Source organism: Tachysurus fulvidraco, chromosome 26 (genome assembly GCF_022655615.1).
Source record: "Tachysurus fulvidraco isolate hzauxx_2018 chromosome 26, HZAU_PFXX_2.0, whole genome shotgun sequence".
Classification (NCBI taxonomy): domain Eukaryota; kingdom Metazoa; phylum Chordata; class Actinopteri; order Siluriformes; family Bagridae; genus Tachysurus; species Tachysurus fulvidraco.
In genome coordinates this window covers 12,776,212-12,798,527 of record NC_062543.1, presented here as the reverse complement: position 1 = coordinate 12,798,527, position 22,316 = coordinate 12,776,212, and the positions used below count along the sequence as shown (strand labels likewise).

The following is a 22,316-nucleotide window of genomic DNA, read 5'->3' as shown; positions in this document are numbered from 1 at the left end:
CATACTGATTAGTGAATAATACATAATACATAATACATAAAACGTGCACGTGGAAGAAAAGTCTACATATAATTGATCAACACTCACCTGTCATGTACTTGCTAATACAATTGCTATTAAAACACAATCTTACTTCATCTTGCACAGTGAAGCTTGAAGTAAACCCATCTTACACTCTTCTCTTCTATCCTATCTATCTCGTTTGTTTTATGTTTTTTTTTTGTGTATCGTACACTTTACCTGTCGTTGCCATGCACCTCCGCCGTCACACCTGCTGGGTCAGTAGTACGCAGATCAGTTACATTTGGATTGTTCTTTGAGAAAACTACCCAGCTACGTAACAACACTCGCTTCATGACTACTGTGCAGATCTAAATGCTATCATAATAAATATTCATTAGTTACATCTACTACTGATATACTAACGGACTTACTGAAATCTGGTAGAGATACGCTGGTAAGGTTTATTTCAAAGTTGCCATCCGTAGTAGAAACTTCAGGCCTTACCCTCATGTAATTTTAATATATACAGTATGGATTTATATTTAATATATATTTAGAATATGGGCTTAGGCACCCTTCATGAATATGGAAATATTTTTAAATGCATTTAAAAATATGTAAAATTAGATAGATATTTGTGTATGTAAATATCTATCTAATTTTGCATATTTTTATATGCATTGAAAAAAATTTCCATATTCTTGAAGGGCCCCTAAGAAGAGGCTCCTCAGGGCTACGAATGACCCTTAAAAGTGTTATAACTTTTAAGTCGATGTACCTTCGCATGGTACACTGATGTTTCGTTAATATTTGACTTTCACCTGGAAAAGTACAAACTTTCAATGAACATTTTGTTCACTGAAGTCACACAAGTAGGGTTTGATTGATTGTAGGGTTCTCATATGACCTTGAGAATGGGTTAATGTTTTTGCTAAAGTTCCTCCAGGTTTGATGTTCCAGAAGATGAACATCCAGAAGATGCCTTATGAGTGAATGTAGGAGTGAGCATGAGATCTTCCAACAGACTGGTGTCCCATACAAGATGGAATCCCACCACATGCGTGTTGTTCCTGAGATTGCGTCCAGGTCCAATGGAACCCTGAAGATGAATGAATGAGTGGGATGGTGCTGTATCCTCAGGAGTATGTTTTTGGGATGCATCTTTCACCTGGAAAAAAAATAAATAAATAAATGAAAAACATATTGGAAAGGTTGTTTTAGGAGCAGGTAAAATTTCCAAACCATAAACTGCTGGTGCACAATTCTTGCTTTTGTGTCCATGATAATGACAGACCTACTTACCGAAGAAGGAAGTTTGTCTTTGGCTGTGAAGTCGGTCTCACACGCGCAGCCTTTATAACACGAGCCGTCGTTTAAACTGAGCGGCTCGTGAGGCGCGAGACACAGGAGGCGGGAACGAGGGCGCTAAAGAGGTCACACACACACACACACACACACACACACACACACACACACACACACACACACACACACACACACACACTCTCTCTCTCTCTCTCTCTCTCTCTCTCTCTCTCTCTCTCTCTATCTATCTCACACACGCACACACGCGCGCGCACACACACACACACACACACACACACACACACACACTCTCTCTCTCTCTCTCTCTCTCTCTCTCTCTCTCTCTCTCTCTCTCTCACACACACACACACACACACACACACACACACACACACACACACACACACACACACTCTCTCTCTCTCTCTCTCTCTCTCTCTCTCTCTCTCTCTCTCACACACACACACACACACACACACACACACACACACACTCTCTCTCTCTCTCTCTCTCTCTCTCTCTCTCTCTCTCTCACACACACACACACTCACACACACACTACACACAAGTTTGTAGTTCTAAGTAAATTATGTGTATCGTTAAAATATATAAATATATAAACCGTTTTTAGCTCTAACTAAATGATATTTTCTAGTGGTTATACACACTTTAGAATGAACACTGTAACTATATCAATATGTTGGTTGTACTGAAAAAAAATTAAGCAACTACAGAAAATATGTAAGAAACTACAGACAACATTTTTGCATCAGACTTGTAATACGCCCTGAACCTGGCCTACAGAGTGTAGAGTTTCAGTTATCTACAGTATAGAGTCTGTAATCATGTCTTTAGTGCAAAATCGATTTAAACTATGAGTATAATAAGTATTATAGGTGTATTTGTTTATTCTTTTATACTTTTTTTTACCATCATCATTTGTTCTTATGCAGTTTTGCTTCCAATCTCTAGTTCATTTTCGACTCTGACGATGTAGATAATCACCCCCTTACCTGAGTCACATGAATGCCCTATGCATAGAGGATCAAAGTAACCGCGGTTCACATGGACAACCATTTAACGCAACCCACTGTTGTCATTTCATAGGTAAGGAACAAAAACAAAAAACAGTCCATAGATACAGTCCAACCCAAGCAGTAATGCTTCTCTGAGCTGGGATTGTTTTTCAGTTGGTAGGGTATGCGTTATAACCCACGCGCTGGGGCAATAGTGTACAATAGATACTCAGGGTTACCACAGAAACTACTTATTGAACATTTCTCTAAAGACAGGCCCAGGCTTGTCTGTAGTATAACATCTAGCATCTTATTTGCTGCTGGGTTGCTCTGTACACAAAACAACCTTACTTGGCACAGGGATCTTCAATCTTATCCACAAAGGGCCAGTGTTATAAACCAAGCAGGAGCCATACTTGAATAACAAGTTCCTTATAATTTCCAAATTAATTAAATACTACAAAATAGTACAAACAATGACATGAACAAAAGAAATTGGTCATTTATTACTAATTATGGCAAGACACAATTATTGACAGAACTTTCAGTAATGATAGCTAATATAAACATAAATTATACATCGATAATGATTCATAAACCCACCATCCTGTGGACCCAAGAGAAATAGGAATGAGAATTAATTATCATTTTTCTACTGAGAACTCAAAACATAATCCATCGAACACATGAGAGAATGATGTCCAAAGTAATATTAACCCAAACTGCATGTTTATATTTAGTTTTTAGTCTAAATTTATAAATGGGAAGCAGAAGTTTGTTTGGAACTTTTACCAATTTTCATTCATTCATTCATCCATTCATTCATCCATTCATTCATTCATTCATTCATTCATTCATTCATTCGTTTTCTACCGCTTCTCCAAACTACTCGGGTCACGGGGAGCCTGTCAGGCGTCATCGGGCATCGAGGCAGGATACACCCTGGATGGAGTGCCAACCCATCGCAGGGCACACACACACTCTCATTCACTCACGCAATCACACACTACAGACAATTTTCCAGAGATGCCAATCAACCTACCATGCATGTCATTGGACCGGGGGAGGAAACCGGAGTACCCGGAGGAAACCCCAAGCCACGGGGAGAACATGCAAACTCCACACACACAAGGCGGAGGCGAGAATCGAACCCCCAACCCTGGAGGTGTGAAGCGAACGTGCTAACCACTAAGCCTTTTCCCAATTTTTTGTTATTTCAATCACAAACCACATTCTAAACACAGATTCCTGCCACCTAGTCGACTTCTTAAGTGATCCGAGCTTCTCATCTAAAGCAAGGAGCAACAGCTATAAAATGTCTGGTGCCTTTGACCCTTGTTTTTCCATCAGCAGCCTATAGGACACTTTGCTTTCGTTAAAGTTTGAAACCAAGAAAACCGAAGAACAAAAGTTTAGATATCCAACACGCATCTTGTAGCTAAACACAATTTTGCTCAGTTTATTACTTGCTTGTTGTATTACACTGTAGATTTGCTTTATTGTTTGTCCTGACTATGTTAACCATTTTCAATTTTAAGCATGGATATGGCACAAGCTCTGAAAAAAGCAGCACTGCCATCTAGTGGTGAACATTAGCAAAAACACGTGTTCGTCAATATGAAACACCTGTTAAGGCATCTAATTGGTCATTATTGTGACCTTTAAAATGCATCAGTTCCCCCTCACAGCTTGCTGTGATTTAAATTCTCAGTAAGTGCTTGCCTTTTGTCCTTTTTAAGCAGCAATCTGGGTGGTCCTTTTGATATAGGTTTGGATTTTAGAGCATTTTAATTACATTTTTAAAACAAAGGAGGCTTGTGTCTGGTGAAAATGAAGGAAGAGATTGCTGCTACGGTTTTCTTTGTGGCGAGACTAGCAAAGAAACATGGCAAGCTGGAGCGCTTGTGCCGGGAAAGGTTTGCAGTAGCTTTCACTTCGGTCCTTTTTGAAACCTACAAAAACCACTGGTACCCAGAGAAGCCGTGCAAAGGACAGGCTTTCCGGTGAGGGGATGTGATGTAGAGGCATGACGTGGATTGTTGCCAGTATTGATTTATCTATTAAACTTTTTTGTTTTTCAGGTGTTTGAGGATGAACAAGGCTCAGTTGAGGGACCCTATAATTGACCGTGCCTGCAAACAGAGTGGTGTTGACTATGAGAACCTGGGTTTGCCTAAAGAGATCACCATTTGGGTAGATCCTGGTGAAGTGTCATGCAGGTAAAAATGTTGAGCTTTGCATTTATGTACCATGGCCAATATGACTTGATCTTGAGGCATTGTATAAGATGGACAAAGTATACCTTTTGTCACAGTTGGTAAGATTAGTTTGGGCTAACTCTTTCAGGTATGGTGAGAAAACTACACCTTTTTGTGTGACCCTGTTGGAGGGGAAAAGGGGAGATGGTGAGTTCTCACGCAGGATTAACAATGCTGTGGAGCGTGCTTCCTCAGACTACCACTCGGGAACATCTTCAGATGAAGAAGGTCCAAACAGCAGCATGACGAGCAGCAGCAGTGGTAGCAGTAGCGGTAGTAGCAGCAGTGGTGGTGGTAGCAGCACCAGTACACTATCTGCTCCAGAGCCTAAGTGCATCCCCACGGTCTCCAATCCCAACAGTGTTTATCAGGTATTTATTTATGCTGTTTCACAACCTTTTGATCATTTAGAAATGCCTGTCTTGTGTCCAACATGCCTACTTCTACTCAGAACATGCTGTTGAGTTGCACAAATGTACAGGACCAAGTTCACCAGGACTGGTGTTTGGGATACTGTACCTCAAGAATTGTTTTTAAGTCTTCCTTGGCACAGGGATCTTTAATCTTATGCATAAAGGGCCAGTGTTCTAAACCAAGCAGGAGCCATACTTTAACAAAATCCCTTCACGTTGGTCTCTGATCAATGATCAAACCCTCCCATCAGACTGTAATGAAAGCCTGTGCCCATGTTGTGGATGAGATTAAAGATTCTGGTGCTCTCCATAGAGTTTACTGAGGATTCCATGGAACAGTCCAGTTAACCATGTAATGTACAGTTGATCTTTAAACTTTGTCTCCTTTATTTTTGCAGTTCAGTGAATTTGGCCCACCTTCATCCATGCAGAACTGGGCTGTCTATCCCAAAAGGAAGCCCTATGCTGGTGACCATTTGAATGCTGATGGTCACTACCCTCCACACAATGGCTTCAAAAACTACAGACCATCTTATGCCTTCTCTGGTCCGCGAGTGGACAAATACCATTGGGTTAGCAAGAGCCGCTCATGAGACTAGGGCTTGTGAGCCCTTCTGGTGTGTTGCTGTCTAAATGATGTGCAGCCTTTATGGCTGATTTTCAATGTTAATACTTTAAAGTAATTATTTATGAATCTATCGCTTGCCATTAATGGCATGTTCTTTTTAAATGGGTTTTAATAAATTGTTTCAAATTATGTGGCAAAAATAAAATCCGTTTTAATACTAGCTGTCTGATTGCTTGTTAATGTAGTGCTGCTTGCACTAGAGGGCAGCATAGTCTTCATCTGTCCTACTCTGGAATCTTTATCCAAGCTGGCGTCACTGCTTGTTCCCTAAGGTCTTAATATGGTCTTGTCTGCATGGGTCGAGCAAGCAGCTCAATAAATTTGAAGTGTTGTTAGAAAGCTCAGTTTCCCCTCCCTTTTTTTTTTTTTCCTGAAGTGTAGTGGTAAATGCCATTATTTAAGACTGTAGTTTAAAAGCAAGGGGGCTTTATCCATTTTAAATTACAGTGCCTTGCAAAAGTATTCATACCCACTGCACTTTTTCACATTTTGACATCTTACAACCACAAAGAGAAATGGATTTTATGAAATAGACCAAAAGAAAGTGGCACATAATTGTGAAGTGGAATGAAAAATTCTAAATGGGTTTTTTTTTTGTTTTTTTTCCACAAATAAATATCTGAAAAGTGTGGTGTGCATTTGTATTCAGCCCCCTTTACTCTGATGCCCCTGCCAAAATCCAGTGAAACCAACTGCCTTCAGAAGCCACCTAATTAGTAAATTGAGTGCAGTTGTGTGTAATTTAATCTTTGTATAAATACAGCTGTTCTGTGAAGCCCTCAGACATGTGCTAGTGAACAAATGGCATCATGAAGACCAAAGAACACACCAGACAGGTCAGGGATAAAGTTGTGAAGAAGTTTAAAGCAGGGTTAGGTTTATAAATTAATATCCTGAGTATTGAACATCTCATGGAGCACTGTACCATCAATCATCTGGAAATGGAAAGAGTATGGCACAACTGCAAGCCTACCAAGACATAGCTGTGTGAGGAGAGCATTAATCAGAGAAGCAGCCAAGAGGCCCTCCACAAATCTGGTCTTTATGGAAAAGTGGCAAGAATAAAGCCATTGTTGAAAGAAAGCCACAAGAAATCCCGTTTGCAGTTTGCGACAAGCCTGTGGAAGAAGGTGCTCTGGTCAGATGAGACCAAAATAGAAATTTTTGGCTAAAATTCACGTCACTCTGAACACACCATCCCCACCGTGAAACATGGTGGTGGCAGCATCATGTTGTGAGGATGCTTTTCTTCAGCAGAGACAGGGAAGCTGGTCAGAGTTGATGGGGAAGATGGATGGAGCCAAATACAGGGCAATCTTAGATGAAAACCTGTTATACTTGAGACTGGGGTGGAGGTTCACCTTCCAGCAAGACAATGACCCTAAACATACAGCCAGAGCTACAATGGAGTGGTTTAGACCAAAGCATATTCATGTGTTAGAATGGCTCAGTCAAAGTCCAGACCTAAATCCAATTGAGAATCTGTGGCAAGACTTGAAATTCTCTGTTCACAGACGCTCGCTATCTGATCTGACTGAACTTGAGCTCTTTTTCTAAGAGAAATAGGCAAAAATTTCACTCTCTAGATGTGCAAAGCCGGTAGAGACATACCCCAAAAGACTTGCAGCTGTAATTGCAGTAGAAGGTGGTTCTACAAAGTATTGACTCAGTGGGGCTGAATAGAAATGCACAGCACACTTTTCAGACATTTATTTGTAAAAAAAAAAAAAAAATTTGGACACCATTTATCATCTTCCTTCCACTTCACAATTATGTGCCACTTTGTGTTGGTCTATCACATAAAATCCTAATAAAATACATTTTTGTTTGTGCTTTAACGTGTCAAAATGTGAAAAAGTTCAGTGGGTATGCAAGGCACTGTAGCTGCTGCTTTAAGTCACCTTTTAATGTCTACTATCCTTAATGTTGAGCTTTGTTTCCATCGCTCGGTGAGCAGTGTTTTTAATTGGGCTGCTTGAAATTGTTTGTTCTGTATCTTGGCAGATTTTTTTTTTTTTTTATTGGTCATGAGGGAAGGACCATGGAATTTGATTGGATAAACATTTGTATAAGATTTATTTAAATATTTATATAAGTAGAGTCCAGCCAATTTCCCCAAACTATTTCAGTAATATTGGGTGCAGTAAATTATTGCCATTGGGTTTTCCACAGAACTAATACAAGGCGAGTCTTGCTAATAAGCTTGGTTGGTACTGAAGTGGAGTTGAATGGGATTATATTTTTAATCTACACTAATTAGCTTCTGTTAAAAGAAATCTAAAATTGTTTGCATGATACTAATGAATCTATTCGCTTGTTCGTATGAAACCTCTAAATTAGCTCTGGTGCAACCGGCAGATCCGTGAGTGACTATTGGGCTTCTTTTTTGCAAGTAGACTTATTTGTGAACTGTGCATAAAATAATTTGCTATAGAACTTTGGTATTCTTAAAACCTTTGCAGCCTACTTGTGTGTATAAACTTTCCATTGAATGACGTGATAAAGCAACTTTATAAATACAGTCATGATCGTGTCACTGCTGGGTTTTTTTTTTTTTTCCCCACCCAATGCCTCACTTTATCTACTTTCCCGTTTTCCCACTTGCACTAAAGGAGGAAGTGGTGACAATGGACCGATTTTCCTGTATTTGTGATTACATTGCAGATATCTGTATCCTTTTTCCCAGTGTACCAGTGATGCTTCAGCTTCCTAGTTAATTAGAGGAACGCTAATATTAACGCAGGCACTGACAGCACAGATGTCGTCAGGGTTATAGGTGACAATCTCGATCTCTACGGCTAACGGAGAAGGCTTGACAGTGCAAGTCTGTTGCTGTGGTTGTTTTTTTTTTAGTTTTTTTTTTTCCAAGCTTAGCCTTGTAATTCAATTCACTTAGTACACCCTCTCAGAGCTCAGAACGCAGACTCCGGACCCCACCGTTAGCCTTCGGCTTCTCCCGGGCATATCGACTTCTTTCCAGCGTACAGCAACAATGTTGTATGAAAATAATATTTACATTCCACTTTACAGATCTGATGGTTAAAATATGTTTTACTTTTGCCATTAATTAAAATTTAAGACTGAAATTTTAAAAATTTAAAAACCACTGCCATGAACTTCATATAGCTCTTTAGCTCTAATTAAAAATGAAGATTAGATTAAAAAAAAAAATAAGATTAACAGTACAAATATTAAGATCTTTGGTGCACTGTTGTACTTTTCCATTAGTCAGAACTTGAGATGAGAATTCTTTCACTGATTATAATATCCAGTCTAACAGAATACACGTTTGTTTACTTTGAGAGCAGTGCTGTCAGCACATCACTTTTTCCATTGCTTTGAGATAATGAGAAGAATCCGACAGCCGTTGTCCTTAACGTAATTGTTGTTTTTGAACGATGAGTGATCTTTTACTATGCAAATATAATATAAATACAATCCAGTAATGAAACCTGCATTTGATCTTCTGTGCATTAGAAACATTCTGAGTTTTAAATACTGAATTTGTATTTAAAGTACTATGTGTATCTCTGCGATTGCATGTACTGTAGGGACAAATGAGCGTAATTGATCGTACATCCAAAAAAGTACACAACGAAGAAATTACTGTACACTTTCAAGTCAAATACTATAGCTGGGAGTGGTTAAACAAAAGCGGTATGCATTTACACACACACACACAGCTGCTAAGAGTTTGATTCAGACACAGAATTATTACAGAGAGGACACAAAAAACGCAATGCTAGTTACTACATTATTCTTAAATTAGTGTAATATTATCATCACAAATCTTTGCTTAGGTTCAAGAAGACATACTGATTTAAATGTATTGACTTCTACATCTGACTTATTTAAAAAATCCAATACTTGAGTACTTTACTTATTTTTTGGTCAAATATATTTGAACTTCACTCGTGGTCTTCATATGTTACCTCATGAACTTATTAATAGAGAACTAAATCTATTGCAGGTTTTTTTTTCTTTTTCTTCAAGTTGCATCTGTTTTAAACTGATAAAGAAAACATTTTGTCAAGATAATTTTGGTGGTCTAGTCGTTAAGTTGTTGGACGGTCATGAGTTTGAATCCCAGATCCACCAAGGTGTCACTGCTGGGCACCTGAGCAAAGCCCTTAACCCTTAAACTTTTGGGTGTTTAAATTGAAATAAAAAAAAAAAGTAAGTCAGTCCGGATAAGCGTGTCTGCCAAATGCTAAATACTTTGTGGGAAGATGTTGCTCTTCTGGATTCCAGTCATAATTCCTCCCCAAAGCTTTATCACCGTGTCACATTCCTTTCTGCACGTTTATTACATCCACACGTGCGCACACTTTTTTTTTAAAAACTGTGCCCAGGAGCAAAACCATTATTTATGAGTTCTAGTTCATCTGAACCATGAACAGATGAGGGGGGACGGGGGGGAGAGACGTATTTTAGCTCTTCTAGTTTTTAAATGAAAGCTATATTCAGATATTATTGTCTTTATGGGGACTTTTTTTTTTATCCAAACTGTTAGTTAAACCATACTATATTTGTATCTGCAAAAGAAACCCTGGATTAATAAACATTCATTATAAAACAACATTATCACAGAAATTTGGATGCAGATTTAGAGCCGAAACAAACGATTCTTTTGCGACACCATAAAACTCCCTGAGAATTCAGTGAAATCCAATTGTGCTAAAAGGAGGTTTGAGCTTATTACGGACATCAGGACAGTCTTTCTGATTACGGCAGAAATACAAGTCTGTGGTATTTACAGTATAAGAGATTATCAGCTGAATCAAGGATGAGACTCGGGCATAAACTTTTTTTCTGGGAGTATAAGTACAACACGGCTGTGAGATTAATACTGTATATACACTCTTATTGTACAGTGCTGTAAACATTGGGATCAGACTGAAAACATGGACTGTGGGAGATTTAAACAGAGAGTCAAGATAACTTTATTTTTTTTTTCTCCAAATGTTAGATGGGAATTTTTTTCCTCCCTTTTGTTGAATGTTTTTCTCACTCAATAAGTCTTGTATACAGCTTCTAAGATGTGCAGAGATATCCTTCATCCTTCACCTCACCGGTGTGTCTGTACCTGTTCCTCACAGACTTTGCAGTGGAGTCGTATTTGTTTAGTATTCGTGGCATTTCTTTATTTTTGTTTCTTAATAACCAAATCGTGATCGAACCTTTCAGATCGCTTCTTGATTCTCAGATGTGCTCTAACAAGCTCTCGGGTGTTCCAGGAAATGGGGTACTTGCATTGAGATTGGATTACACGTTGATTAAACACAGATGGACCACGTTCAGTGTCTGACGGCAAGAGTAAAGCTCAGTTCTTGATTATGAGATTCTAAAATGTGAAGTTTAAAGGGGGGGATGGGGTGTACTTTAATACCTACTTTCGCTCGGCATTGTATGCAGGGTTATATAGCATTAGGAATCTAACAAACATGTAAATGTGTTGCTTATTACTGGGCATGAAAGGGTTGTGTGCTATGAGTTAAATGGAACAGACGTGAACGGTTGTGCTGGTGTGCGAATGCCAAAAACTGTTGCTAACAAAGGGGCACTGTTATTAAACAATGTACTGCGAGCGCAACGATGGAGCCTAGCAAGACTCGGCACAATTAGGGTTCGGTCCCACATACGTTTTGACCATGTGTATTAAAAAAAAGTTATTTCTCTTAGCAAATATCTGAAAATCATTTGGCTGCAGTGTACAACAACAACAACAACAACAACAACTACAACAGCAAAAAAGGGGTGGGTCATGTCCCCTGTGGGTCTGTTCTCAACATGGATATACAGATTACAGAATGGTGAGAAAAAATGTACAAACAGGAAATGTAGGTGGGGTCCGAGAAGTTGTTTGGAGGCCACTATAAAAGCATCATGTGCGAAATTTTATTAAAGAACATTTTGAATCATGTTCCAAAGGTGAGTTACATACTTTTTCATCCATTTAAGAAGTAAGAGTATGCAGTGCAGCATATAACGACACGTTGGATTTAGCCGAACGTTTTTTTTGTTTGTTTTTGAAACCAGAAGAGTTCAAAGATTTCTCCGTGTGGGAAATATTAACATTTAGATGCTACCAATCATACAGTACCAAAGTAGCAACACAAAGGGCCTTTCGTTGTTATATATAAATATAAATATATATATATATATATATATATATATATATATATATATATATATATATATATATTATAAATATATCTAAACGTGTGGATCGACAGTACACAGGGTACACAAACTTTTGCACACAACCTTACAATTCAGATTACTTGGATTACGGCAGAAACAAACGGTCGAAACGGCTCAGTTCGGGACTGCGAGTAAAGGGAAAAACAAAAGGTGGTTTTGTGCTGCATGGACATCTGCTGTGCTTTTCTCACATGTCACGGAGGCTTGGAGGCCTCTTCAAAACAAAGCTTCTCATTGGCTGTCTGAGTGAATGTGAGTGGGTTCCAGGGGCACTTTAGGGGGGATCAGTGGAACTCAAATCATGTTTCATTTTAGTGCACAGAAATCACAGTCAAATTCTTTTGAGCACGTTGTATAAACACTAAAGCTTTTTTTTAAATGTCTTTTCTGTTGGAAACCATCTGGATCGCCTCATGAGTCAACCAATTTTTTTTTCCATAAACAAGAACAGTCTTGAGAAATGCCCATCCAAACCTGGGAGGAGCTTCTGAACATCCCTCACTAGCCACTGACCTTTTTATTTTCAGTGCCTCCCCTCCTTTTACAGGAAACAACAGATAAGAGGCTGTGCTGTTAATATAAAAGAGTCAAGTGTCATAGGAACATTTCCGAGACATCCTAATTACCGTAAACACACTGGTTCCCATAAAAAGTCAGAAATTTCAAGACACGCTATACTAGTCCTATAAAGATGATTTGCGGTAGTTCTTCATATAGAAAGTGGTGGGAAAAAAACATCACATGATCTCAGAACTGTTTAAAAAGTTATTCTGTAATTAAATTGTTTAAAAAAAAAAGTTAAATAGTTTAATAATAAAAAAAAGTAAATACCTGTGTATAAAATAATAAATAAACAAATAGGTATAATAAATAATTCATTGTATTTATGCTTGAAATAAACGTTTATGAAAAAAACTATTTAAAACAAAGTTTCTATTTATTACATCCATTTTTTTCTACAAATTGAAAATAAATATTTTGTTTTTGTTTACTTTATTCCGACATACTTACTTACTTACATACATCCGACTGCTTGAAAGAAGGCAGGAAATCAAAAAGGTCTGAGTAAGACAGATTTACATCCGATTATGACTCACCACCGCGACTATAACACACACTGTCTCTCACTGATATTGTGGTTTTTGACTTGTTCAGTTTCATTTTCTTAAAATGAAGACATTTTCCTGTTGATTATTGTAGTAAGATTCACAAGTCACAGGTCGTTGTGGTGTTTCAATCAATGATAACATCGAGAAGGCAATATGAACCACACACACACACACACACACACACACACACACACACACACACACACACTCACACACTACACACACACCAAACGTCCTGTATACCTTTCGGTGCTATTTTTATATATCTGTCTTGTAGTTTATTATGTTGTCTGTTTGTCCTACACTGTATTTTGTTCTGTACTGTGTCCTGTTTTACACTATCATTTGTCCTACACTGTCTCTTGTTCTGCCCTGTCTCTTACCCTGCACTGTCTCTTGCCCTGCACCGTCTCTTACCCTGCACCGTCTCCTGTCCTGTCCTGTCTCTTACCCTGCACTGTCTCTTGTTCTGCCCTGTCTCTTACCCTGCACTGTCTCTTGTCCTGTCCTGTCTCTTATCCTGCACTATCTCTTATCCCTATATCTCTTTTTCTGCACTGTTTGCACAAGGTTTATTGTCTTATTGTAGCTCTGTGTCTTTACCTCGCTCCAGGGACCTAAAGGAATGTTGTTTCATTTCCCTGTGTCCTGCATCAGCTATATATGGTTGAAATGACAATAAAAAGTCTGTTGAAGTGATTGTTGATGTCTGTTTTAATACTGATGTTGTTTTTTGGGAAATGCTGGATGCTCCTCATAATCTAAGCCTAATAATGAACAGATTTTAAAAAATGTGATGCAGAGACATTCATTGTACATTTATGGAAGGAGTCTCCAGTGTGAGTGCTGTCTAACACTCAGTTTTCCATTAAAAGTGTACAGATGTTTAAATTATCAATCATTTTATTTAATTTAGTTAAAAAAAAAAAAAAAAAAACAAGGACAAAAAATGTGAATACGGAAATAGAATTTATTTCTGACTCACACATTCATATATAAAAAGATAATGTATTTGTATAAAAAAGGATAAAAACACATAAAAATATAATAGCATATATATATATATATATATATATATATATATATATATATATATATATATTTATTTATAGCATTGGTTAATACACAAATAACCTGTCCTGTCCATAATGTTTCTTACTATAGAATATTTACTGACTATAGAATGAACTTGACACAATTCAATATATTTTTGAAATTTAATTATGTAAAAAAAGCAAAAAACAAAGTAAATAACAAAAATCAAGAAAAAAAATGCAAAAAAACAAAATAGGTGAGATTTTAACAAAGGATGTAGACGTTTGTGATCTTAATAATGCTTTTTGATTTGCTTCAATGACTCCTTAAGGTGTTGTTGGGCCCATTGATGCATTATCACAGCAGCGACGATAGAAACGATGACAAAAACGATTCCAATGGCCAATGCTGCGATATTCAGTTTCTTGGCCAGACTGGAACTTGCTTTAGCTCTTGTAGTATCTCCGATAAGATTAGCCGTGTCAGTCTATAATGACAAAGTTTTTATGTGTTTTTTTTTTTATTTGTATTTCCTTCATTATTCTTTTTCTGATAAAATCGTGCTGAACGACTTACCCGACAGGAGAACACAACTGCGATGATTCCTAGAGGAGTACAGCAGCATACCGTGTTAAAGATGGACCAAGCCAGGTATGTGGGTGCCTTCATTCCAGCGGGAGATGCAGTCGCTTTTCCTTCCATCTTCTTGTTCTTTGTTTTCTCTCTGTCTCTCTCTCTGTCTCCTTCTCTCACGTTCTCTCTCTCTGTCTCTCTCTCTCTCTCGCTCTGTGTTTGTATGTGTGTGTAGGGAAGGGGGGGGGCGTGCTGTCACCTTCATAATGCGGTGGGTGTGGCCTCATCCTTTCATATTTCATAAAATAATGTCTGATTTCTCAAAAAAAGAGACACATAATGAAGAAAACTCTACATTTAAACGTTCTCTAAAATCAATGCATAAATTCGGGAAACATGAGAAACATTGAGGTCAAGACGGATTATTTATTATTATTGTCTATTAGCATTGTTTGTCTTAAGACATGTGGTGACAACACAGTATACTGACAACATACACAAGAGCAAGCGCCATGTCCTGTTACAAATGTATATGATATGTCTCACACTTACAGTATACTTACTGTATAATTCTGTGTTTTTTAACTGTACACAAAAGGCTGTAAATCTATAGACATTTTCTGTAAATTAACAACTCAACTGTAAGTCCATTTTTATGTCGCTTTGTTCTGTTTTCCTGTTTAAGCTTAGACAAAAATATATCAAGAGTAACTCCTCCCAGGGCTTTTGAGCCACATGCACCAAATTCGGATGTGTTGTAGACGCTGGTCTGAAGTTTGTTGCTTTTAATTTTCTAAGCGATCCGAGTTCTGGTACTTCCGGTACCGGGTCCTAAAATGTCTTTTTTTTCCCCCATAGCAGCCGCAGCCCCGCCCCCAATATATGCAAAATCAAAAAACTTTTTACAACATGGACAACATGTGACATATCAAAACACTCAGCACAATGAGGGGAACTTCCTCACGGGTATTCTAATGACGTCAGGTGACGTCACATGATGTCACGTGAAAACAAAAAACATTAGCACAACATGGACATGTGGCATATCAAAACACGCAGCTCAAGGAGGGGAATTGCGTCACAGGTTTTCGGATGACCACTCCACTCCCCTCCAAATGTTTTGCCACCCTAGCACTCCACTAGATTTCACAAGTTTTATGTCCACTTGCCTCCAAAAAGCACCGGCCTTTGCGAATACTTGCCTCGTCAAAGCCAACATCAAAGTTCGTTGCGGCAAACTTTACAAATCTAGTTTTTCTTATTTTTTTTACAGTGCTATATTTTCTACATTTTTTTATTACATACAAAGGTATGTGAAATGAAAATAGTTTTTGCATTTAAACATGTTGGTCATTATATACAGTTTTTGGACCATACTACAAACCATACCAAAAAGTTAGAAAATCCTTAAATGTATCCAGCATGCACTGCACTGTCCTAGCATGTAATGTGTAAATATAGTCCATCACTTAACTAACACACACACGCACACACACACACACACACACACACACACACACACACACACACACACACACACACACACACACACACACACACACACACACACACGCACACACACACACTTACACACAAACACACTATGTATAGAATATGCATGTCTTGTATCCCTAAAGAAACACACGGAGAACGTGCAAGCAACACACAGAAAATCTCAGGGCTGAAGTTGAACCCATGTACCTGTTACGGTGCGGTGACAGTTCTGACCACAGAGCCAGCATGCTACTGCCAGCATTAATACAAATGAAAGTTAAGTAGCACATTACCACAATGTTGAAATGCATATATACTGTACAATAATGCACATACATATAAACTGCACAACAAGCGCTAACCACTACTTTCAACACCTTGGACCTGGCTGGCCTATATAGAACAATAAAGACAAGAAACCACTTTTCCATAGACTGGCTCACTCCATGCAGTTAAATGCAGTTAAAAGACTGAAGACGTGAAAGGTCGCAACACTATAAAAGGTAAAATGGCACACTCATATTATCTGTTGCTAACGGCCATGACAGTTAGCATTTTGGCCAAAATGTGGTTCTAAAGGAAAGTTCAAGGCTTTGTTAAAATGCAAGAAGGACATTGTATGGGCCACATGAATGTCACTGTAATGTCACCATGATGTCAGCCATTAGCTTTTCGTTGGCCTACATAGCTGAGTCATAGCAGTAGATGTAGGAGATATTTGTTGATTGTTTCATCTCCATTTTGTCAGTACTCATTTTAGTTCTTGTGCAGGTAATTGCACTGAAACATATAGGTATATATTTGGGCATTTAATAATGTTTAAATAACTACTACTAAATAATGGACCTACTTTGCATATGGATAGACTGAGAGACAGACGAAATGATAGATTAGACGTATATAGGGATTGAATGTCCAACTGTTGTCCCTCTCAGTAATCCTTAAAAACTCAAGTGTGGAAATATATATTTGTGTTTCTTCTTCTTCTTCTTCTTCTTCTTCTTCTTCTTCTTCTTCTTCTTCTTATTATTATTATTATTATTATTTATACATTATTAACATTTTATGCAAACGCGGTGATGAAAACATTTTGAACAATGAATTAAACATAAAAGTCTATAAATGAAACTAAACACACACACAGTTCTTTTCTTTATTTTATAAGTTATCATTTACTGTTATCGTTGTTGTTTCCATGCTGAAAACATTTCTATTGGCTGTCATCCAGATCTTGTGGGATTTGAGGTAGGGGCTTATGGAAAGCAATAAAATTTTATATCGAAAAAGAGGAAGAGTCGAATGCCATCTGTTCAGTCACCTAAGTAAACATCAGCAATTAACAGGTAACAAAACATTTTCAATTTTATTAACCTAAGGCAATGTTATGTTTTGTGTTCATGTCCTTAATGTATCTAGCACAGACTACAAATATTTTATGTAAACAAATAGAGATGTATAAGTAACTGTTAGTGTTCTAAGTGTTGTATTTTGTCGTTACAGGTTGCTAGTAGCTGTACCAGGGCTCTCAAGTTTTGAAGACAGGCAAGCCCCCTCCACCCCCCCTCCACCCCTTCAAAAAAAAAAAAAAAAAACCAATAATGGGGAAGTTGGGTTGTGTTTGGTAAGGATCACTGACCGTAGTTTAACCAAATACAAAGGATTTGTTTAATTTCCATTTATTAATTTGTGTGTGTGTGTGTGTGTGTGTGTGTGTGTGTGTGTGTGTGTGTGTGTGTGTGTGTGTGTGAGAGAGAGAGAGAGAGAGAGAGAGAGAGATTATGACTGGTGGTGTTTACTGTAAGTGTTTGTTGCCTTTTTGGACTCCTTTATCATTTGTAATGTTGCTCCCATTTAAAACAGTTCAGCACAAGCCCAGACATTTTTCAAGCTGTTTCATGTTGAGGTTTTGTTCAAACCGACCTTCGAAAATACCCTCTCTAATGAATGTTTTTTTTCATTGGTTGTTGCGTTAAACCTTACCCAGATACAATAGTGCTATTTTCTGATTGGTTATTGTGTAGCCTCTTTTTTTGATTGGCTGATATGTGTCATGCTCGACTAAAAACTGAGACGCGCTTGATTCCTGCGCGGTTCCATAGAGACAGCGGTGCGGACAGATACATTTTGGGTGCTGCGGCATATAAATAGTCAAAATGTTTTTCTTGTGTGGCGGGAGAGCGTGACAAAAGACCCAAATGCGTGACACTTGACAGCCCTGAGCTTTACTATGAGGTTTGTTAGTTACTGCAGCTACTGGTTGCTATAATAAAACATGGTTGGTGCAACTAGCATTTCACTTTTGACAACATATCAGTTTTCTTGCCGCTAAAACATTGTCACATGTAAGATAAAGGAGAAGCAGTGTGTGGTATTTGCCATTACAACGATCTATTTGTGGAGCAAGCACAAACACCGATTAGCCTGGCACGTTTAAAGCAAAAATATAAATAGTTTTGTAAAGTTCGTCGTGACAAACTTTGATGTTGGCTTGATGAAGCAAGTATTCAAAAGGCTGGTGCTTATTGGAGGTGAGTGGACATAAGGGTTGGTGATACTTTTGGAGGTAAGTGGACAGATAGGGTGCCAATAATTTCGAAAGCTTGCGATCAAATACTTTGGGAGGCGAGGGGATATGGGCATGTAACATCATCCGAATACCCATGACGCAATTCCACTCATTGGTCTGAGTGTTTTGATATGTCACATGTCAATGTTGTTGAAATTTTTTCATTTTGATTATTTTTCGGGTGGGGCCAAACGTGACATCACGTGACATCAGCAGAATACCCGTGAGGTAATTCCCCTCATTGGGCTGAGTGTTTTAATATGTCACACATATCTATGTTTTGGTAATTCTGTAATTCCACTTTATTTGGGGGCGGGCCTGCACGTGACATCATGTCATGTCAGCAGAATACCCGTGAGGCCGATTTTCTCATTGTGCTGAGTGTTTTGATATATGTCCATGTTGTGCTAAGAAACACACTCACTTTATGTGTATATTTATAATCACACCCTCCAGTGTCACCCATATGAGGATGAGGTTCCCCTTTGTGTCTGGTTCCTCTCAAGGTTTCTCCCTTCACCATCTAAGGGAGTTTTTCCTCACCACTGCTGCCCGAGTCACCTCAGACTTGCTCACTGTGGATAAATACAAACACATTGTGAACTAAATCTATCTAATATTAACCTTGAGTTCTATGTTTATGTTCCGTAAAGCTGCTTTGAAACAATGTCAAGTGTAAAAAGCGCTATACAAATAAACTTGAATTGAATTTAATTGAATTTATGTTGCAATCTAACAAAATCACCTAGTAACATAACATAAAACATAACATTGCCTTAACAGGGAAAATGTTTTGTTACCTGATAATTGCTGATGTTTACTTAGGTGACTGAACAGATGGCATTCGACTCTTCCTCTTTTTCGATATAAAATTTTATAGCTTTCCATAAGCCCCCACCTCAAATCCCACAAGATCTGGATGACAGCGAATAGAAATGTTTTCAGCATGGAAACAACAACGATAACAGTAAATGATAACTTATAAAATAAAGAAAAGAACTGTGTGTGTGTTTAGTTTCATTTATAGACTTTTATGTTTAATTCATTGTTCAAAATGTTTTCATCACCGCGTTTGCATAAAATGTTAATAATGTATTTATTTAATAATGTAATTTAATAATGTATGTATTTTCCTCACACAACCAGGGTTGGGGGTTTGATTCCCACCTCCGTCTTGTGTGTGTGGAGTTTGCATGTTCTCCCCGTGCCTCGGGGGTTTCCTCCAGGTACTCTGGTTTCCTCCCCCGGTCCAAAGACATGCATGGTAGGTCGATTGGCATCTCTGGAAAATAGTCTGTAGTGTGTGTTTGCGTGAGTGAATGAGAGTGTGTGTGTGTGTGTGTGCCCTGCGATGGGTTTGCACTCCAGGGTGTATCCTGCCTTGATGCCCGATGACGCCTGAGATGACGCCGTGACCCGAGAATAGTTCGGATAAGCGGTAGAAAATGAATGAATGAATGAACTTAAGCCACTAAAATTCTGTGTAAGGTTATCAACAGAGTAAAATCACATGTCCCACACTGAAAGTCATCAGAGTCATGACTGATTTTAGATAAGAATTGTGACCAGAAAATCATTTGTTTGATCATACTGATTATTATAATGGCCCATAAGTTGTACTGGTAAAAAGGTTTAAATCAAAAACATGTACTGACCTTTTGACCTTTTGAAATCTATAATTAATTAAAAATAAACCCCCCAAGTGTTTTAAAGAGTAAGAGGAAATGTTTTTGTTTTGTTTTTGTCTTTTTTTTTTTTACTTTTGTTTTTTCTTGTTTTGTCTGTAATTTATTCGTTTTTGTTTTGTCTAGTTCAAATTTTTAGTTTGTTTCACTTGTTTTGTTTGGTCTCGTTTTTGTTTTTGGTTTCATTCGTCTTGATTTGTTTGAAGTGTTTTATTTATTTGGTTTTGTACTTGTAACTTCTTAAAAGATGTCAGTATCAAAACATAAAAGTTGTTAGTATTGTATATATTATTCTAAAAATGAAAACATGCACCACCAAAAATAATAAACAAATAAAAATCCACTAGTGTTCCATCACTTAATCAATTGTTCTATTGTTAGTCCATGATCTCATCATCCAATCACAGACCAGCATTGTTTTGGCAAATTATTCTATATATTTCTTTCATGTCCATTTCCAAAACTAAGCACCACCACATCTTTATTTTGATGGTAATCTTTAATGAAGTAATGATAATAACAGTAGCATGGTAATAATTTGTAAATAATTCTGGTGTCGTGACCAAATAGCGTTAAATGTCAAATCGCCATGAAGGAAAACACGCACTCACTTCCTCACATTCTCATACACGCTCACACAAAGCAAACAGTCAAAACACCCCTTTCGATACAGAGAAAAAACAAAACAAGAAGACAAAAGAAGTCATTGTCAGATTTTATTTGTGGCTGTACATAATGCATTCGTATAAAACGAATAAGAGAATTTATATAGTTGTCAGTACACTGTAATATTATAGAACTAATCTAATCTAAACAGTTCATGAAAAACACAAACAAGATTAAAGGAATATGAATTTATATGAAGTATTTTATTATTACATTGACATGGTATGATGTAACATCTATAACATGGTGTGATTTGGCTGCACTGCCTTGTCCAGGACATTTGGGACCCTTGAAGCACTTTCGCATAAACGATTTTTGAGTTGGGATTAAACCATTTAACCATTGTGTTGATGCACTATCACATACAATATGATGTAAATGATGACAAAAATGATTCCAATGACCAGTGCGGCGATATTCAGTTTCTTGGCCAGCCTGGAATGCGCGTTAGCTCTCGAAGTATCTCCAATAAGATTTGCTGTGTCAGTCTAAAAAAAGTTATATTAGTTTCCTGATTTTTAAGAATCAAACTAGTAATGATGAAACAATGTTGAACGACTTACCCGGCAGGAGAACACAATTGCAATGATTCCAAGAGGAAGACAGCAACATAGTGTGTTAAAGATGGACCAAGCCAGGTATGTAGGTGCTTGGACTACACCAGGAGGTATGGTTGCTTTACCTTCCATTTTCCAATTGTGCTGTGTAAAATGGCTGTGTGAGTAAGGCTTCAGTATCAGAGGCTTCAGGTTGTGGACTGAGCAGTAGGAACAGTTTTATAGGGGAATGTGGGATGTGGCCTTTCAAGTGGTGAGGCATTGGATTTCTTCACAAGACAGGGACAAATTTATGAGAGCGCTATTGTTCTTTCAGATCTTGTCTTGACTTTTCCTTTCTAGTAATTCTATTTCTTGAAAACTGTCAGCTGGATTTTTTTTTTTTCTGAGCAGATTTTTTTTTTTTAAAGACTCTATCAGCTTTCCGTGAATCGATTACATTCATATTAAAATTTTCAGTCAGTTGCTGATGGTTGCTGAGTGTTAGCACATGTTTCAGAGGTTTTTAAAGTTTTTTAAGTTAATTAAGTTTGGAGACTCTGAGAAAATGGGAAGATTATTGCATCTTGTTGTTGTTTTATTTTCTGTATTTAAATGTGCAGGCCCATATTTGTTAAACCAGACAAAATAATAATGAATATATTATGTCTGGTTTACCCACCCCCACACACCCACACACACACACACACACACACACGCACGCACGCACGCACGCACGCACGCACGCACGCACGCACGCACGCATGCACGCACGCACATGCACGCATACAAAGATCCAAACAGTAAAGAAAAACCTCTGACACA

The 22,316-nt window shown here is 37.8% G+C and overlaps 1 protein-coding gene across 1 annotated transcript; it reads left to right on the top strand.

Annotated features, from left to right (window-relative positions):
* Positions 1-4,012: 4,012 nt before the first annotated feature.
* btg4 (B-cell translocation gene 4) lies at positions 4,013-5,783 on the top strand. Its single transcript, XM_027178596.2, has 4 exons — positions 4,013-4,327; positions 4,406-4,543; positions 4,671-4,953; positions 5,394-5,783. The coding sequence occupies exons 1-4, from the start codon at positions 4,155-4,157 to the stop codon at positions 5,586-5,588; spliced, it is 789 nt and encodes a 262-aa protein (XP_027034397.1). The 5' UTR covers positions 4,013-4,154; the 3' UTR covers positions 5,589-5,783.
* Positions 5,784-22,316: the final 16,533 nt, after the last annotated feature.